General features: G+C 45.2%; 1 protein-coding gene across 8 annotated transcripts in view; it reads right to left on the bottom strand.

Annotated features, from left to right (window-relative positions):
* kif1b (kinesin family member 1B) overlaps nt 1–20263 on the bottom strand; it is an 82950-nt gene that overhangs the window by 49082 nt on the left and 13605 nt on the right. For 4 of the 8 annotated variants that reach the window (XM_061257283.1, XM_061257281.1, XM_061257286.1 and 1 more), the window contains exons 3-11: nt 5576–5652; nt 5230–5409; nt 4372–4437; nt 3546–3724; nt 2478–2589; nt 1126–1203; nt 613–678; nt 469–486; nt 51–126 (exon numbers count right to left, since the gene is read on the bottom strand). In XM_061257283.1, coding sequence (XP_061113267.1) covers nt 51–126; nt 469–486; nt 613–678; nt 1126–1203; nt 2478–2589; nt 3546–3724; nt 4372–4437; nt 5230–5409; nt 5576–5652 — 852 coding nt within the window. The remainder of the gene's footprint in view (nt 1–50; nt 127–468; nt 487–612; nt 679–1125; nt 1204–2477; nt 2590–3545; nt 3725–4371; nt 4438–5229; nt 5410–5575; nt 5653–20263) is intronic. The other 4 variants (XM_061257282.1, XM_061257285.1, XM_061257287.1 and 1 more) reach the window with 1 other exon arrangement.

Here is a 20263-nt window from a genome sequence, read left to right as displayed (position 1 = left end):
CTCGAGATGTTCGGTTTTCATGGCTTTAAAACATGCATTTTCTCCCTTACCCAAATTTTCTCGAAGCAGCCACGTCAGCACGGAGTCTCTGTACGGAATGAAGTCACTCTTCTTCTTCTTCTTGCTCTGTTTCAGACGGAGCAAACATTCACAATCATCACAGTGTGAAGAGACAGGCATTTCCCTTCACACACAGCAAGTCCCATTACACACTTAAAGGAAGGATCAATTGACACTATAAATTATGCATGTGGCCTTGGATTAGCAAGTTTGCCAGATGGATAAAATGATGACGATGAAAGAAAAGGAAAGGAGTGAGTGATCAGGTAGACGTTTCCTGTGGAAATCAGCAAAATAAACGAAACAAAAACTGAAGCGGTTTAATGAAAGCAGCTGAACTATATGTCCAGAGGCATTATGGGAATATTCAGGCTACATGGATACTGGCTCAACACTGAGATGCTTTACCTTGCTGGTACAGTTATCCTGGGGAGGGCATTTACAGGAGAGAAAACAGAAGAGCAGAGGATATTACAGCACCAGTATGGGGAATCTGACCCCCACACCCCCCGAGAATCTGCACGAGTCTGAGAGAAACATAACGGCACCTACCACCTCAGCCAGTGCAGAGATGACCTTCCCCAGCGTGGTCAGAGATTTGTTAATGTTCGCCCCTTCCTGAAACACAGATGAAAGTCAGCGATCAATGACTGCCTCCACAAACACACCCGGTACAGCCTTCCTGTCAGTGCTGAAAAGCATGTAGAAAACCAACCAAAGAAGAATTTAAAACCCTTCAGTTAACTAAAGCAGGTTTTTTCAATGCCTCTTTCAGTATCCAAGTACACCCCTTGCATTAACTTAAGTATAACAAATTTACTTGTAATTGGTTGTAATTTATCATTCTGGCCACTTACTCATTCCAAAGTGTTAGAAATATTTCCATGGGAATAAAAAGCATTTATAAAGAACTTTTATGAAAATGAACTTCATGCAGATAGAGTACTACAGACAAAAGTGGGCTCAGAGAAACTTGTCCCGCCCCCAGTTTCCCCCTACACTGACCCCTCCCCTTTTCCTGAATGACAGCGACTGCGGCGAATGACAGAGCGGGGTGTGTGGTACCTTTAGCCGGGTCCCCTTAGCGCCTGTGGAGTCCGCACGCTCACTTCCTGCCAGATCCACCAGGCTGATCTTACTGACCTGGAACAGGAGAACACACAGAACATGCAGCATTCGACACAAACAGCGATTTCCTGAAGTGTCTATTATCCTTAATTTTCCAGTTATGGTCGATTTGGCGACATCTGTGGGGACTGATGATCACACTGCAAATTCCAGATTTCCATTCGAAACGAAGCTATTACTAGGAGCACATTGAGCGTGTGATTGTCCTTAGAAAATATAATCCAGCGGTATAGGGTACTTTGGAGAAAGAAAACAATGTCCAAATAATGTCCTCTTACAGTGTAATATTGAACAACATCACTTTAAAGATGCTTTTTGGATTTTAGACACATTCACATTCAGCCCTTCCACATTTGCCATTTAAGTTCCTGTGTCATCACATTAGAACACTTGGTGGGATGTCGTTCCTGACACCACCAGCGGACAAGAGCATATAAAGGAGTAATTACAGAACTCAAACACATTGATATTGATATTGCCACACAAATGCCATTGGAAGAAGGTATCAAATATACATCATTTTAATATGAAACGATTAAGGATGACACTTTAATTATATTTCCTTCAGGCCGTATGTGAGAGCGCTACTGTCTGCCCTGACATTTATACCACTTCACCAGCGATATTTTCACCCCGACCCGGTGTTTTTTTTTGTTTTGTTTTTTTTCAAAGCCATTGTCCTTGTATGGCACTCGTCCATCACCGTCTGCACAGTGCATATCGTTATGTCATTAGGCCGGGCTGATAATGGGCTCAATGAGCCTATTACTGCATCTACACAACACTGATTAGAGCAGCCCTAAATGGATGCTTGTGAATAATAAGAGCACTCTCACTGGAGGAGGCTATTTATGAGCCCACTGATCTTCTGCATAAAATGTATGCACATCACTTCCTGCCAGCGATGAAGGGCCCAGGATATGAATGGAAGTGTGGCCTTCTGAAGTGAAGTAGCACTCTCCATTTCTCTACCTTATTAGGCTGTAGCGGGGAGGAAAGTCTCTCTATAGCGAGATGTGTTCTGCACACCTACAGATAATTATTGTATGATTCACTATATCTATCCCTGATGGGTTGTCAGTGACACAATTGAAATTGTAAAGACCCTGAATGAATGGGTCTTTTTTTGCTCAGTATATGCAGTAAAATGGATGGGTGAAAACACATCAGATTTACATCATTTGAAGGGAGGAATGTAAAGTGCATAAGGGCAATGGTGGAGGGGGGTGGGGGGGGGGGGTGGGTTTAAAAGGCCAGTGTCGCTACGTGGGACGTCAGGACACCCTCACCTTCTCAGTGGAGAGGTCAGTTTCACTGTCGTGCTTCCTCTGTGTGAAGACGATGGTGAAGACGGCGTGGGACCGGCTGCTGGTCTCGTTCATGTTGGTGGCTGCCACCGTCCTGTAAAATGTAGGCCATTAGGAAAAGGCTCGGCTCTCGTTCACAAGGGCACCTTCCTGAGAGCTGCTCATCTCTGCAGCGACACACAGCTCACAGGAAGTGCATCATTTCCCCACACTGCGTCTGCTATCTGTTTCCAGTACACACAGCAGGGCCCGATGTGTTTGCTGGGTAAATATCACCTGCTGTTGAGCCTGCACCCCTCTACAGAGCCTACAGAACAGCCACACCCCCGCTACTTACCACACACAGGTCAGTCATTGACACTCACACTCACCACACACTGTGGACCGCACACAACAAACTCACTCATGAGTTTTTTATGGTTATAAGCCCAAAGAAAGAAGTGCCTCTATGGAACTAATTTATTGAGACTTTTAGCACAAGAAAAACCGGTGACATGACCTGTGATTGGTCATGATATTTGTTTTGAACCAATCATTGATTGTGTCATTAGTTTTGCATGTGCTAAAAGGTTTTGCATAGGCTACAGTTCTTAGTAATTCAGGCCGTATATGTTAATATAGGAAATACTGTATGTCAGTGACTACAAACTCTCCACCATAAACACTTGTGTAATTGCTCATCAGTCAGGGGTGTAGGGGTGTGTGGGACAGAAAGGCCCAGCAAGGCAGCGTGGGGGTTGTACGCCACATCACCACGCAGTATCACTGAAATAAGCACTGAGTCAGCTCAGGCTAATTAAAGCGGTGTCACGATTCCCCAAGGGATCCTGCCAGCACGCATGCCAATGTCACTCACACTCACACACGCTCACACTCACCGATGCACCCTAACCCCCTCCACACACAACTCATGAAGAGGCAACAGCCTGATTCTCACCTCATACAAACAGACACCACATTTCACATCCCAGTCCTGCCCCTCGGCCCAAAACTGAACCATTTTAAACCACGTAAAAAAGTTTGGGCTTAGGCTCCGGCGCACTGGCTCACCTGGCCTTGTTGCCAGCGTCCATCAGGTCGGCGATGTCAGTGTAGGAGGTGACGGCCAGTTTGGACAGGTCCTCCACGTAGGGGCCCAGCAGGGGGTGCTCCCGCACACGCAGGTTCCCCTTGTTCTTTGGGTTCAGCAAGTCCCGCACCCTCTCACAGTAAATCTCCATGTAGCTGACCTACAAAACGAGAGCCATCCTGGATAACGCTGTACACTGGGGCTGCCACTACCTCCTGACACTGAACAAGAACAGCATCCCAAGTTCCGTACATGCTTACATGCAGAATCAAACTTGTGACACAGCATTAGGGGTACTTTATGTTTTCAATATGGTATTACAGGGGTACAGTGAAGAACAGTGCACCAAAAGTGTTCATCAGTAGAGAATCATTATAGCAGATTACAATAGCAGAAAGAAGGCAATTTGAAATGTATAATCAATAGATTTGATATCTGAAGACTACAAATGATCAAATATAATGAAATAATTGAATCCCTTCTTATTGTAGTGTGAACATCCCTTACAGCGAGTGTATACATAATATTCTGTAACAACTCTCAAATGCATTTCTCTAGATTCAAAGGAAACCAGACAAAGTTCAGCAAATTAGACGTTGGAGAGACATGGGCTACAGCTTTGATGCTAGCATCAAAGGTCAAAGTCGAACAAGGTGAATTATATATGAAGTGTTAATAATGTGAAACACTTTGCAAGGTGGCCTAATGTAGACCGGGCACTTCACAAAAGAGGTGATGTAGGCCCTTACACGTGACATCGTCAGGCCTGGGGAGAGACACCGGGCCCCGCGGGGGTCTGACACTCACCTCCACAGAGTACGAGAGCTCCTCCTGGTTGTTGTCATTGATTTTCTCAAAGAGATCTTCACAGAGCTGTAGGGGGAGGGGGCAGGAGGATCACAGAGTGGTTAAAGCACACTCAGAGAGGGGATGCTGATCAATATCAAACACGGACACTGCTTTTAAAAGGGCTGCTTAGGTCGGGCCCGGGGAACTGGCGGCACGAATTCCCGGCTGAATGCTCCCAAAATCGAAGCGCTGTACTTAACATGGCTAGGTCACTCCAGGTAAGCGGATAATGTGGGAGCGATGCTGTTAGCCTGGCTAGCGTACCTGTACGGTTAATGTGGGAGCGATGCTGTTAGCCTGGCTAGCGTACCTGTACGGTTAATGTGGGAGCGATGCTGTTAGCCTGGCTAGCGTACCTGTACGGTTAATGTGGGAGCGATGCTGTTAGCCTGGCTAGCGTACCTGTACGGTTAATGAGGGAGTGATGCAGGTCGCCTGGCTAGTGTACATGCGTGGATAATGTTAAAGTGATGCAGTTAGCCTCGCTAGTGTACCGGTATGGTTAATGTGGGAGTAATGCAGTTAGCCTAGCTAGTGTAACCGTGGGTATAATGTAGGAGTGATGGAGTTAGCCTAGCTAGCGTATCCGTGGGTATAATGTAGGAGCGATGCAGTCAGCCTAGCTCGTGTACCTGTATGGTTAATGTAGGAGTGATGCAGTTCACCTGGCTAGTGTACATGTGTGGATAATGTAAAAGTGATCCAGTTAGCCTTGCTAGTGCACCTGTATGGTTAATGTGGGAGTGATACAGTTAGCCTAGCTAGTGTACCTGTGCATAGAATGTAGGAATGGTGCAGTTAGCCTCGCTAGCGTACCAGAGGAATGATGCCCTCCTGGCCCTCCTCCTGCTTGCCCATCATGGTGTAGGACTTTCCAGCCCCCGTCTGTCCGTAGGCAAAGATGCAGACGTTGTAGCCCTCGAAGGCGTGCTGTAGCATCTCCTTCCCAATGTCATTGTACACCAGACATTGTGAGGCGAAGGTGGGGTCTTCCGGCTGTAAGAAACACACACAGGCACATAAAACACATCATTACTGTGTTTTCATAATGCAAAAATGTGACGCTTTCAAGCCAGTAGAAATATTTTAAGAAATAACCTTGCATTCACCACGTAAATAAAAAAGAAACAAAGACAGAGGCGATAAGAAGCGGCCATCTTACCGTGGTGTGTGACCAGTAGGAGTAATCAAAGCTGAAGGACTTTGCGGGTTCCTTTGGGTTTTTGGGGTTCAAAATAGCTGTAAGGAGAGAAATGATAACAGTGTTAAACAGATTATTTTCACCTTTTCACCAAATTCACATCTGAGATCTGATAACATTTCCTGGGAAAGATTAGAGATGTTGATGCCCGGTTTATGCCTGGAATCTGCCTTGTAATCAACTGGTTGTTGATTAGAAATATTTTAACAGGATCTGATTTGGGCCTTTTGTTTTCATTTGTTTTTATATTCTCAGTAGGTTTAAATACACTATTTGCTATTCATTTGGAAGCTCTCTACTAATCTGCATGTCTACATTTTCTCAACAAAAGAAACTCATCATTGGACTCATGTACAGTGGGCTCAAAAATTATTGGCACCCCTGACAGAAAATGAACAAACAATACTCAAAAACATTCTAAACAATATATTTATAGACAAACTCGAAATACAAATACAACATTTACTGATTTAATTAAAAATCAATTTCCTTCAAATCAATGTTTCACAATTATTGGCACCCTTAAACATTATTGTAAATAACACCAACCAAAATTAAACCAGGGATTAAATTCCACTTATTTAAGTTTATCTATGTGTTAAGGAACTGTATTGAGTGATTACATCACTTCCTGTTTCACGAGGGTATAAAAATGAGGTAACACACATGCAATATCCCTTTGTCATCCAACACCATGAAGAAAACTAAAGAATTGGCAGTTCAAAAGAGGCAGATGTTCGTAGACCTTCATAAACGTGGTAATGGCTACAAGAAAATTCACAAACGATTGAATATACCACTGAGCACTGTCAGAGCAATTATAAAAAAGTTCAAAAGATATGGAACTGTTGAAAATCTCATGGGTAGAGGACGCAACTGCATCTTGCCCCCCAGGATACTGAGGAGAATGGTGAGAGAAGCAACAAAATCCCCAAGGATCACAGTGAAAGAATTGCAGGCCTTGGTAGCATCTTGGGGTCACCAGGTTTCAAAAAGCACCATCAGACGCCACCTCCATAACCACAGCCTCATTGGGAGGGTTGCCAGAAGAAAGCCTTTTCTGACCACAAGACACAGAAGAAAGCGCTTGGAGTTTGCCAAACGTCAGGTTCTCTGGTCAGAAATTGAACGTTTTGGTCAGATACAGCATCGGTATGTTTGGCGTGGGAACAGAGATGCATACAAGGAGAAGCACCTCATACCCACAGTGAAATATGGTGGTGGGTCAGTCATGTTTTGGGGCTGTTTTAATTCCAGAGGTCCAGAGGCACTGGTTAGGATTGATGGCATAATGAATTCCAGCAAGTATCTGGTTCCCTCTGCCAGAAGTCTAGGACTTGGTCGTAGGTGGACTTTCCAACAAGACAATGACCCAAAACACACCTCAAGATCCACACAGAAATGGTCCCGTGACAACAAAATCAACGTTCTGCAATGGCCATCTCAGTCACCAGACCTCAATCCAATCGAAAACCGGTGGGCTGAGTTGAAGAGGTCAGTTCATAAGCAAAAACCCAAGAACGTGAAGGATCTTGAAAGGATATGCAAAGAGGAATGGTCCAAAATCCATCCAAATGTGTTCCTTAATCTTGTCAAAAATTACAGGAAGAGACTCCATGCTGTTATCCTTGCCAGAGGTGGTTGCACTAAGTAATAGGTGAAGGGTGTCAATAATTCTGAAACCTTGATTTTGTTGAAATTTATTTTTCATTAAATGATTGTTATGATTTTGGCAAGTTTCCACTGAAACATTAATAAAGTACAGTATTTGGCACATGTTGGTGTATTACCTTTCTCTATAATTATATTATTCTTTTTTTTTTTAAGCCTTGTTTGTGCATTGCTGGTGAGGGGTGCCAATAATTCTTGAGCCCACTGTAAATGATGCTCAGGTTTTTAGGTCTGCCATTCCAACAGTGTTCACACAGAACAACAGCCTTTTTTTATAATGCTTTGGCATTAGTATTAGATAGAGGAAAAGAAACTGTTTCTGCGGCAACCTTTTCTATTTAGGGCGAGTGAGGAGACGGGAAGCGTGAGGTGAAAGGAAATCTCCCAGAAATTAACACTCCGCGGCAGTGCTGAGTGCAGACAGGAAGCCTTCTCTGTTCTCTCAGCAGAATTCCCAAGGCACCTGAGGACCTGCCAATCACCCATCTGACCTGGGCTAACCCCTGGGGTGGCCTGTAGCGTAGTGGTTAAGGTGAATGACTGGGACACGTAAGGTCGGTGGTTCTAATCCCGGTGTAGCCACGATGAAATCCGCACAGCCGGCGGGCCCTTGAGCAAGGCCCTTAACCCTGCATTGCTCCAAGGGAGGATTGTCTCCTGCTTAGTCTAATCAACTGTACGTCGCTCTGGATAAGAGCGTCTGCCAAATGCCAATAATGTAATGTAATGCTTCCTGACCGTCTAAAACACCTGAGCCCTCACCGATCCCCACCTCACTCCCACCACCCAACAACCCTCCTTGTTTTACTTCCTCCATGACTTGTTCTTAATCTGTAAACTGGCTTAAAATGTAAGCCCGTTTCCCCAAATCAAATTTCAGTGTAGCTCTTTGGATCTGAAAGGATCATAAAAGTATGCTTACATAAGTAATTGTGTCTATAAAATGGAAAAGGCAACAAAACTAAGTCAACGTTATTGCTTTGAAAATTAAATTATGGGGTACAAGTTACACTGTATTACTACACACGTCATACTGTACATACACCGTGCCGTGTCACATAAAATAGAAGGAATACAGACAGTATACAGTCTACCAGAGAAGTGCACAGCACCCCAGTGCAAGCCTGTTTGCACTCTTGCCTCCAAACATTATGGAGGAAAGGATGGAATGCAGACACCTGCTGTTGTCCTGGGGTGTCAGTGCGTCACCCCTCCCTCTCCATTTCCCTGCATCCCACAGGAACAGGGGGATCCCCCCCTCCATGCCCAACATGCCACGCCACCCCCAAACCGCCAGCTCAGCTTACTGGCACACACACCCCAGTTTTCACACTGCTAATCCCTGCCATAGACACCGAGCTGGGGGTGGATGTGGGTATCTATGGGAGGTTAGAGGAACGGAGGGCATTCATAGATATTAATAGCCTGGTTGCAGCTGAAGCCCCACTGATAGACTGACTGTCCCCTGGTTGCCCTGGTCTCCAACAGGCAGACGGGAGGCTCAGAGAGGGCAGGGTGTGGCAGAGTGTGGGTATGACAAAACAAACTGAGCCACAGAAGCAGAAGCAGCCAACTGCACTGCCAATCGACCAGCACCCTGTGAAGACAAAACTTCCTCTTCTCAATCTATCTCACAGGAGGACAAGTGGTAAGACGTGGACAGACACACTGGGTCTGATACGCAATTGTCTCAAATACTCAAATACACTCTACTGAGCTTGTCTGGTGTATTGGAACCTATGAAATACTCCAAAAAGTGCAAACCCAGCTTTCTGGACCTCTTGGTCGGCCCAGTTGCACCAGGCAAGGTCAATAGAGCGCAGAAAAGTATTTGAATCCAAAAAAACTATTACATGTTTGAGCCAGGTCTGTACGTGGACCTGCCCTTTCTCCAGTGAAATGGGGAATGCACAGTGAGCAGCCTGAATTCATCACACACTAGCTGAGAGTAAGAGTGAATGTAGGCCAAAGCTTTTTGTATGGCACATGCGTAGCAGGCTTAGCTTCCTCATGTCAACCCTGAAATTCAAACCGGTTCAACCAACAGTTTTTCAGCTCTTATATTGTGGCAGCCCCGACAACCATCGAACAACACAAGGAATACAGATTAGGACACATTCTTCTCGGCGTCCATTTTGGGTTTCGTACACAGTGTTGCCATTGTGCCAATCCCAGCACTCTGCAGGCCCCATACAGTCTAATGCTTGTTCTGGGGAATTCCTTTTCAGGACCGTCAGCAACGAGGGAAGAGGGCTACATCATTTTGGCTGATTTTGACTTTCTGCCCATTGAGAAAGCAGAGGTGGATGGCTTCACAGAAAGGCATTTACAGCATGTTCAGTCCCCCCCACCCATTATCACTTTGGGGAGGTGGTGAGCCATCATTTAATGATGATTAGCACACTGCATTGCATTTTCACTTGAAGGGATGTTGCACTGAATATGCAGGGAATGTAAACACGCAGCAATAAGGGAACTTCACTGACAGCACCGACCGAGGTTCTCTCCACACCCAGAAAGATCCAAAAAAAAAACTGCACAATGCAGCTCAAGCAGCAGCTGTTTTGCATTGTTGTCATTTATTCCAACTTTTTTGCCATCTCTCTCCACTGCCTACAGCTGGGGTGCAGGCTGGGCCCATGAGCAGGAAGGACACCTTAAAAACAAACAGCCCCTGTACGGACACACTGGAGCCAGGGCCAGAGCAGGGACAGGCACAAAGCCCCAGGGCAGCGGCAAGTACGGTCAGATTCAGCCATACAATTCAGCTCCTTTCTTCTTCTTCTCATTTCTCCTCCTTCCTGAAGCTCTGAGCTCATCTCCTGCGTATCTGGCCCTGGCCCCAGAGACTGTCACTCTGGGGTCGCTTTCTGGTAATTACTTTAAACCCCCATTTTTGAGCCGTGTTCAGCAGGGTGGTGATGAACACGTCTCTGAACGCCGGGCGGGGAGATGGCTCACACAGGCCTCTTTACGGAGAGGGAGTCTTCCTCTTCAGGAGGTGAGTCAGCCTCATGACAGTGTAGCCCACGTGCACGCTCTCTCCATTTAGTGCGTCCACTCTCACACTCTCACACTCACACTCACTCACACACAAACACCTCAGTCCCTCTCTCTCCATTTAGTGTGCTCTGTCCACACACAGACACACACAAACACACACAAACACACACACACACACACACACACACACACACACACAAACACCTCTGTCCCTCTCTCTCCGTTTAGTGTGCTCTGTCCACACACATACACACACAGACACACACAAACACACACACACACACACACAAACACCTCTGTCCCTCTCTCTCCATTTAGTGTGCTCTGTCCACATACACACACACACACAAACAAACACAAACACACAAGCACACCTCAGTGTCTGTCTCATCTCTCTCTCTCTCTCTCTCTCTCTCTTTCAAACTTTAGTGTGCTCTGTCCATTCTCCTCCGCTCCTCCAGTGTAATAACTACAGCACTTTCACTTGTTTGTTCCTCATCTGGGAGGCACGTGATTGTGTTTCGGCTCTCTGCTGTGCGTGACATCACAAAGTCATGACTGGAGAATGAGGATATTGGGTCTCCCGTTTCTATTTTACCCCTGTACAAAAAGCTCAGAAATCAGTCCAATACCGGGTGACTCACACAGTAACTATACACTGCCCTCTCTATCTCAATGAGCTGTGGCTGAAAAGGGTGTTTAAATTTGCAAGGGTACACAAATACAGTATAATGTATACCAAAAGTTTCCATGCATCATATGCTATACCACAAGTTCACATGACAACTTTTCATTACCTCTATGAATAATATGAAAAGGGCTCAGCCATTTTGTTCGACTGTAAATAGTATGCAAGCATGCACAGAAGTGCAAGGACACTTCATAAAGACCACTCTGCAAAGAATGATCAGCATGTTCCCAGATCAATATTCCCGTGGCTGGAAGGTCTATGAGAATAGAAGCAGCCATTGTGGACAGTCTGGAGTCAATACACCACAGCCTACTTACACAGGCACTCGCACAGAATGCAAACATCGGCAGGTTTAAATTCAGTCAATGTTTGCAATGCTGGAGAACAGAAAAGTGAGAAACTGTGTTTGCTTTTTTCCGGGATTTAGAGGAGCTATTTGCGCTTGTTGCTTTTCATTTAGAGCGTTTGTGAGCGCATGTACATGCGTTTGGTTTAGTTCAGTCCACTGAATACTCTATGAATACCGAATACTCTGTGCCTGGATCCCTGCTGCTAGAGCACACTCTCTACAGCACACTCATAAAGTATCAAACCAACCAAAAGCAATTATTCAAAAGGAGGTCCACCCTCCGCTAATCTGTTATACATGTGTCAGGCCAGATCACAGCATGGCCTAAATAATGGGGAAAAAGATATTAAATAATATCGTGCTGATTAAAAGACCTGCTGGGCAAGAATGTGTCACTTGAGCCAAAAATAAAAGTGCTTCTCAAAGTCCTGCATGCACATAAAGATAGATATCCACTGCTAGGTAGAGCTCAAGTATAGAAATGGTGCACTTGTTTTTGATTTGAGTCTGCAACTACTGAACTCTGACACAGTCTGCCCTTTGCTTCCATGGCAACAGGTAGAGCAACTGAATGCTGGTTACTGTGATGACATCGACATCATCATCATCATCATCATCATCATCATCATCATCATCATCATCATCATCAGCTGAGCGGAAGAATATTATAATGGTGTTCGGGTTTTATTTTTTCTCCAGCATAGAAAAACCTATTTGAAAGAAATGCCTTTTCAGCAATAAGAAAAACTATAAATAATTTACCAGTTGTGTTAAGTCAACTGGGACCCTGAAATAACACCAGCCAGCTACACCTGTAATGGAGGTTATTAAACCTCAGAATGATGGATTGGTACAATTGTCACATGCTTGACTGAATCATTCAGGTCAGTAATCAATACTTTCATGAAAATAACAGACTCCAAGTAATCATGGACCTGTTTCTGAAACACAGATTAAGTCTAGTCCTAGACAGAATTCAATTTGGAATGAAGGTACCCCATAACAAAACTCAATTTACTCCAGGAGCAAGCTTAAACTGTGCCTGCAAAACCAGCCTCAAGCTTGTATCCCTCTTAAAGAAAATCCCCCTATACAGCAAATTACTGTAAAATATACTTTATTCCATCTGGGGACAAATTACTAGGAATAGTGCAAGCCCTGTCAACAGAAAGTAATACCCCTAACAGAACATATCAATAGGTCATCGTCAGCTGTCAAATAACTGCCATGAGAGCAGAGTTGAGCTTGTGCAAACTGAGCTCAACATTTGACAGACAGCAAGCGAAAAAAGGACAGAGCAAGAACAGGAAGTGGACCTGCCCCCGAAAATAATCTACCTTTTTTTTTTTCTTCCTTGAAGTGGTAAACACCACATGCAACCAAACCCACTTCCATGAAGCTCGCTTCTTGCAAACTGTCCCTGAAAATCTAATCTTTCTTTGACCTGAAATCTACCGGAGCTGAAACGACAGCCAGAGCCTGCCGCAGACTGAATTTCAGACCTCGATTAGACCAAAAGGTCTCTTTAAGCCCCAGAGAGAGACACCTTGTAAAGAAATGTCAGCCCACCTCTGAGCCGTAGGCATTATCATTTCACATTTAAGCGGCCATTTTCTCTCTCGCGACAATGTCCCGGCCCAAATGCCAAGTCATAAATCATTGGTCGATGAGGAAGTGACAGAGTGGAGTGTGTTATATGTGGCTCCGCCCCTCCCCCCCCACCTGCACCGCAGACGGAGCCTGCAGCAGGGACCAGAAGGATTGCTGCCGTGGCAACGCTCAAACCCCCTGCTGCCCTAATCACCAGCCTTTTCACACACAGGCCAGCTGGGCCCTAGCAACCCTCACAAGCGGCCTTGGTAACGGCGCTTCTAATTGGTGCAGAGGCTGTGTGGTGCTGCTTGCAGAGGCTGTGGGGCTAAGTGTTTGGGGTGTGCAGCAGCAAACCCCGGCATCTTGAGAGGGGACATGCACACAGTGCACAGCGGGAACTCCAGGGACCCCAGCCAGAGTCTGGCAGAGAAACAGATCCTGCCACACAGAAGGGTGTCAATTTTGTGCAAGTGTGTGTGTGTGTGTGTGTGTGTGTGTGTGTGTGTGAGAGAGTATTTCCACCAATGACCCCTATAGTGAGAACAGCACCAATCCATAGAGCTTTGGCAGAATAGTCCTGACTATTTTGTTGACCATCTCCTCATTCAGGTGGTGACAGATCTTCAAACAGCAGATATGCTGGGTCGAATGTGGCAGAATGTCTCTCACAAGTGGCCTTGTTGGGACCAACTTCCCACCTGGCAACTGCCAGTGTAAAGCCAAACCAGGCCCTTCAGCTGCCCCTAAAGCTCAGCCTAAAGGAAGAGCTTCATTATCCGTACCAAATATTATGGCAAGGGAAAACAAATCAACTGAAAGGCAAGCCTGAAAAGCTACTGTTCTACAGCCATTTACATGATAACCGTGCAAAATTGCAATTATCATAAGAGCAGAGCTGGAGGGCAGAGGGGTTTTAATAGCTTCCCTGAGGACAGGGTATTAAGACGAAGTGTGATGCAGCACTTTAGTCACAGAATAAATTAAAAATGTGTCCCTATAAAAGCTGCAGTTCATCAAACAGTCTGCGCCACTTTCCGATGAACGCACAGTGATACATTCACTTGTCATGAAGGTTTCTAAGCAGTTCCAAATGGAGAAACTATTGATTACTCAAGACTAATGGATATTGCTATGCTCCGTAGACTGAGCCATGGTGTACACCAACAATCATCGCCTCAGAGGGACAGAGTGAATGCAGCAAGCTGACACCAGCACTTACACGCTTGATTTGTACTCTAGATACGGAACTACGCTCTAGTCTGGCAGGGAGAGGTTCCAAGGCTACATGGTGAGAACTCGGTCACAAGTCCCAGAGTAAACACTGGCCAGGGCTCAGCACAGATAATACACACGGCTGACCCAGTGCCATACATACCGACAAAACAGCTGAGCATATCCTAATGAGGCCACATCCTCGCCACATCCTCTCCACAGCCAGGGCCGTACACGGCTGCCATTTTACAAGCATCTGCTCCTGAGAACAGATGTGTGCCAACTGGGAGAATACCTTAGATAAAATTATTAATTTACTTAAAATTACTTTACTTTACATTTTTTACTTCAAGGAGCACATGTGGTCACTGGAAAAATGTTAGTGTAAAGCCCTTTCAGCTATGTCCAACAATGCAGTGGTGGCACTCTGGAGTACGTGTTGACCGCCCCTCCCTGAGACCTTTCCCAATACCAAAATGTGCATGTCTCGAGTTTCTTGTTGTGATGTTTAATTGTTTGCTTATGTGCCAAGGTTTTTTTTTTCATAATCCCACACTGGGCCCCCCTAAAGGAGCTCAGTTTGGGGAGTTGTATTTTTTCCCTCATCTCCCCCCATTGTTTCTTTCTTATCTAATGATAGTTCCCCTGCCCCTGTCTCCCTCCCCATGTTGGCCATGAAATGGCCACTGTATGTTTCTTGGACGGGATGAAACTGTCAACTGTAATTTCGTTGCTCTGTACTGTGCAATGACAATAAAGCTATTCTATTCTATTCTATTCTATTGACGAAACCTACAGGACTGAAAAAGTGTTCTAATCCCAGAAAAGTCTAATCTGATCCGGGGGGTGGATTTCCATGGAATATGAGAAGGCTTTTATAACTCACATTATTTTCTCATTACCAGGCTGGCTGCTGAAACACCAGAGGTTAAAGACTTTGCTCTGGGATACAGTATAGCAGAACTCAAGGAACCAGAAACTTCTGGTTACTTGACCCAGAATCCACACTACCTGCAGGTGAATGCACCAATGCCAAGCTCACCTCCGAAACCCCTCTCAGGTCCACATTCAGCAGGAAGTGTCTCTCGAATGCAGGGCAAGTCCAATCCCGCAGCAGGCGTAAGCTAATTTACCTTTAATAGCACGTTACTAATGTGTGTCAGGATTAGGTGAGTCACAGCATCACACAAATTATTCCCACACTCAAGGAAGCCCAATGGAGCATAAGCAAAGTTAGAAGCAATCTAGGCAACTCTTGGTTATTCTAGAAAATTATCTGATTCCATACATACATACATTCTTAAACCGCAATAGCCCCCTACTGTGATAATGACACATCTTTTACACTTCCACGTAAAGATAAGTTAAGACATCACGGCAAGTCGAGGAAAAACAATAAAAAAGCAGGCACTATCTACATGTGGATATAAAATAGCACTGTACCAGGACAAGCAGTAGTAATATAGTTGGGCTATATATTTCCAAAGGCAGTAAAAAGAAAACGAGAGGGCAGATGAGGCCAAGAATATGTTCTGCGCGTCTTGCATTTCTTGCTGCCATCTTTGCAGGGCCATTTGAGATCAGAGTTGAAGCAGAGAAGGGAGCAGGGAGCAGGAGGGGAAAGCCCTATAGACTGCTGACCTATGGGATACCCAGTGCGGTCCCGGGACAGGGCGCTCTGGAGGGTGCAGGGTCCACCGGTCTAATAATACGGTGGCAGGTGGCAGATGGCGGCTCACATGCCGACGGACTCTCGGTGACAGGAAGGAACGGGCGGATTTCTGGAGGTGTGACCTTTCTGAGAGAGCTGACACACAGAGCCCAGAGCAAAACATTGACACACAGTGGTGGACACACACACACACATGCGCACACACACATGCGCACACACACACACACGTGCACACACACACACGTGCACACACACGCGCGCACACACATGCGCACACACACACGCGCACACACACACGCGCACACACGCGCACACACGCGTGCACACCCCTTGGCACTCCACGCTGACAGGAGTACAAGGATGAGTTCATAAGGAGCTCTGCTGTGGGCTTTCATTTTGTGGCAGTCTAGACAATCTTGGCGGCCATTTTATCATTTTGCAATTAATTAGACTTGCCATGTCTATCAATATACAGTTTGTATGAATTCATCAGAATAATTTTTATTTATATGGAAAAAGTGTTTTGAAAAGAAATGAAAGAAATGGCACCATTCTGGTCACTTCTTAATACAAAAGACAGAAATTCACACCGAAGGAGACATAACGAACCTTTATTTTGTGTAATGCTGTGACTAACCTAACTGACCTTACAAAAGGTCAGTCTAGACGTCTGGCTTCCTGTATATGACATAAAACACGTACAGGTTGTCATAGAAACAACTTTGCTAATTGCTGAAAATTCATTAAGATGGTCTAACTGAGCCCTTTCTCTGGACAGTGTAAACACAGACAGACTTCCAGGTCATTGGAGGCTGCCATGCTGGTCAAACAGGGCATAAACAGGGACTACATTCCATTGGGTAGGCTGGGAATGACTGGAAGTTTGCTCAGTTTGGCAAGATCAAACAAATGCAGATTAAACAAATGGCAATGCACAGTTGATCCACACTCCTGGATGCCTGTGTGATTGTGTAAATGTTTAGTCTACATCGTGGAACGCATGCCTGAGGAAGCTCTGAGGATTGGACTAACTGCCGAGACAAAGCCTGGAGGAAATTCACGTTTGCTGACACGCCTTTCACTTTCAATGAAGGAGTCTGACCACTACAGAAACCCACCAGGATCTTCAGTCAGATAACTTCTAACAGTCCTGATATCAGAGCTAAGAGTGAGCCAAACCTCCAGAGAGCCTGAGGGAGAGCTCTGTGGAGGATGACTGTATTTTCGTTTTGCACATATGAGGTTTGGTTACAAATTCTATTGTTTGTTCTTTTGTAACTCCTCAAGTGCTTTTCCTAAAATTCACAATTCTCTCACATATATGCATCACACTTTTATAAATGTTACATGAATATTTCTAATATTGCTGTTTGAGCCAAAGAGGTGCAACATGTTCCTCTTTTAAAATAACACAAAGTGGGCTACTGTTACTAAAGTCAGCCTATTATTTAGGAATACTGACATCATGTTTAACGGAGACCTTCTTATGCCAATTAGAAACGTTGGGCCAGCTCCAGGTCTGACCACTGCTTCACGGAAGCGATGATGTCAACCAAGCCAAGACAGTGCTTCCCAATCTGCCTGAGAGTTCCTCATTTTCAGTCCGAAGGGAAACGTTATGCAACTAGGAAAAGGCCATGCAGGAATTAATACCAGTTTCCAATCTGGGGATATTGCAGCTTAACGCCACGGATTTACACAATGGATTTACATGGGGTGGCCTGTAGCGTATTGGTTAAGGTGAATGACTGGGACACATACGGTCGGTGGTTCTCATCCCGGTGTAGCCACAATAAGATCTGCACAGCCGTTGGGCCCTTGAGCAAGGCCCTTAACCCTGCATTGCTCCAGGGGAGGATTGTCTCCTGCTTAGTCTAATCAACTATACGTTGCTCTGGATAAGAGCGTCTGCCAAATGCCAATAATGTAATGTAATGTAAATCTTGATGTTCAAACGAGCGGAAGAGCAGCACTTTGAACCGTCGCGAGCTTGTTAGCACCCTTTCTGAGAAGCAGCGAGAGCCTTCCATCAGAATGCAGTCTGATGTTTTAATGGCTTCATTTCAACAGCTTTGTTTGAATTTTAAAAGTTCAAATTCAACACTAAATTATCTTCTGTCTAGAAATATTTACAAGTACAGAAAATCAGAACATTTCAAATGATACCTAAAGCATGTTATTCCCGTGTTTACACCAAGATCTAATTATTCATACTGCATATGCAGGCATGTGATGTGATGTGATGCTTGCCTGGGGAGACAGCTGAACTGGTGAACACGCAGGTGACAGGCATCGTCTTCAACACGCCCCACAGTCAAGTCAAGCCATCATGTATTTAACCCACTACGGACTGAGGAGCCCTGTAGAAAACCCATGGAAATTCCAAGGAACCAGAACGCATATCAACGGTCATGTGTCTTGAAAAACGGTCATATGACCAAATACAATTCTGGCGTCGCATCCATTTGTTAAGGGAGATGTGACGTGCAGGTCGCATCCGCCCATAAAGGGTTAAATTGCATTTCACAGAAGTCTCCCCAAGTTGTATATTTAAAAACACAGGATTGTAAAAGACAATACATAATGGGTGGGAAACAGCATTGCAACGATAGTAGAGCAGCACCAGCAGCAAAAGCATAACAATATCAACAACTCAAGGGTCATAAGAGTGGGAATAAATGTGTTTTTAGTTTGCTTTTAAAAATATAAAGGCAGCCCTTTCCCTCCCAGCTCTCACAGATGGCATTTCCTTTCTCACCCGCTCCGAAACACTCTGAATAAAAAAACACAGGGAGAGAGAGAGAGAGAAAGAGAACAGTGTGTACACAGAACTGGACGACAGGCGTTCTCAGGAATCTCCTCCCTAACAAGCGGCGGTTAGCGGAGGAAGAATCGCGTTTCTGACGGCCTCATCTCCTCACAGAGGCACACTCTCACTGTAGTCTCATTATTTAAATATGGAGGCATACGTTTCCAAGGAGAGGCGGAAGTATTGCTCCGATTGTCGGTTTTAAAAAGCTGCATACACGATTAATGCTTGTAGCAGGGTGACTCTGGTAGATTACAGGGGCAATATAACATTTACGACACTAATCAAGCTTTTCTTGTGAATGAAAGTCTTCCTTGGCAAAGGAAAAACAGATGTAGTATTCATGGCAGTGAATGGTTTTGACACTTTTTGTAAGGTTTCGTTTTCAAACCACAGTGAATTTGCCAGTTGAAAGCAAGAGGCGTTTGTATATGGAACCTGTGTGCTCTCAGTAATATACTCAGGTTTAGTGCATCAGAGGAGTTTTGCAGGATGAGAGCAGTCCTGACCTGGAGACGCAGGGAACAGGTGAGGCTGATTAAAAAAAATAATAATAATAAAAAAAATAAAAATGAAAAAAAACATACACAACAACAAAGATCTTTCAGCAGAAGCTGCCGTAGCAGGTAGACACGCAGTAGAGTGTGCGTGAGTGAGTGTGTGTGTGTGTGTGTGCGTGCGTGCGTGTGTGATTGTGTGATTGTGTGTGATTGCGTGTTTGCCTGGTGTGAGTGTGTGTGAGTGTGCGCATGTGTGTGCCTGGTGTGAGTGTGTGTGCGTGTGCGCATGTGTGTGCCTGGTGTGAGTATGTGCGTGTTTGTGAGTGAGAGCTTGAGAGTGTGCGAGTGTGTGTGAGTGTGTGTGTGTGTGTGAGTGTGTGTGTGTGTGTGTGTGTGTGTGTGTTTGTGAGTGAGAGCTTGAGAGTGTGTGTGTGTGTGTGTGTGAGTGTGTGTGTGTGAGTGTGCATGTGTGTGCCTGCATTCACATTTACCTCAGTGAAGTCGCGCAGCAGAGGTGCCATTTCTGCAGAAACCCCTGTCACCGCTGCCACTGCCTGAACGGCAGGCCTATCACGGGCACTCAGTATTATTTTCAATAGCACTATTTATCACTGTCTCCGTTATAATGAATGATAGAAAGCGATCATGGAGCACACCACGGGTAATGGCTGGGCTACGAAGATCTCCTGCCTCTCCACAGCGCAGGGAGAAAGGAGGGGCGGGGGGCCAGAGCCATGCTGGAGGACCGCTCCAGAATGCACACATTCATCTGAGCCTGTGGGAAGCAGAGCCAGAGAGAGGCACTTCCAAAGGTTAGACCCCCCCCTCTCCCTTCCCCTGCCCGCCTCACACCCTCATCTCTGTCTCCATACTAAACAAATCCCCCATTCAATTGTGCTCAACTGCTTACATTACCGTGACTGAGTCCCAAGATTGAATTGAGCCTTTGTCAAGCTAGCTCATGTTTATACAGGCTATTACAGTGGACATGCTTACAGGTGACTTATTTTACTTTGAAGGAGAATTTTAGTCATGCGATTAAATGCATGTTAAAACATTGATTTATCGTTGGTATTTATAATTTTTCCTGTCTTTGGACGATTGCTAATCACAAAGCTAACCAATGATTTAATGACATGAAAGGAATGC

Source organism: Conger conger, chromosome 10 (assembly GCF_963514075.1).
Source record: "Conger conger chromosome 10, fConCon1.1, whole genome shotgun sequence".
Taxonomy (NCBI): domain Eukaryota; kingdom Metazoa; phylum Chordata; class Actinopteri; order Anguilliformes; family Congridae; genus Conger; species Conger conger.
Note: the sequence above shows the minus strand (reverse complement) of the source record. Positions and strands in the feature narration are given on the sequence as shown.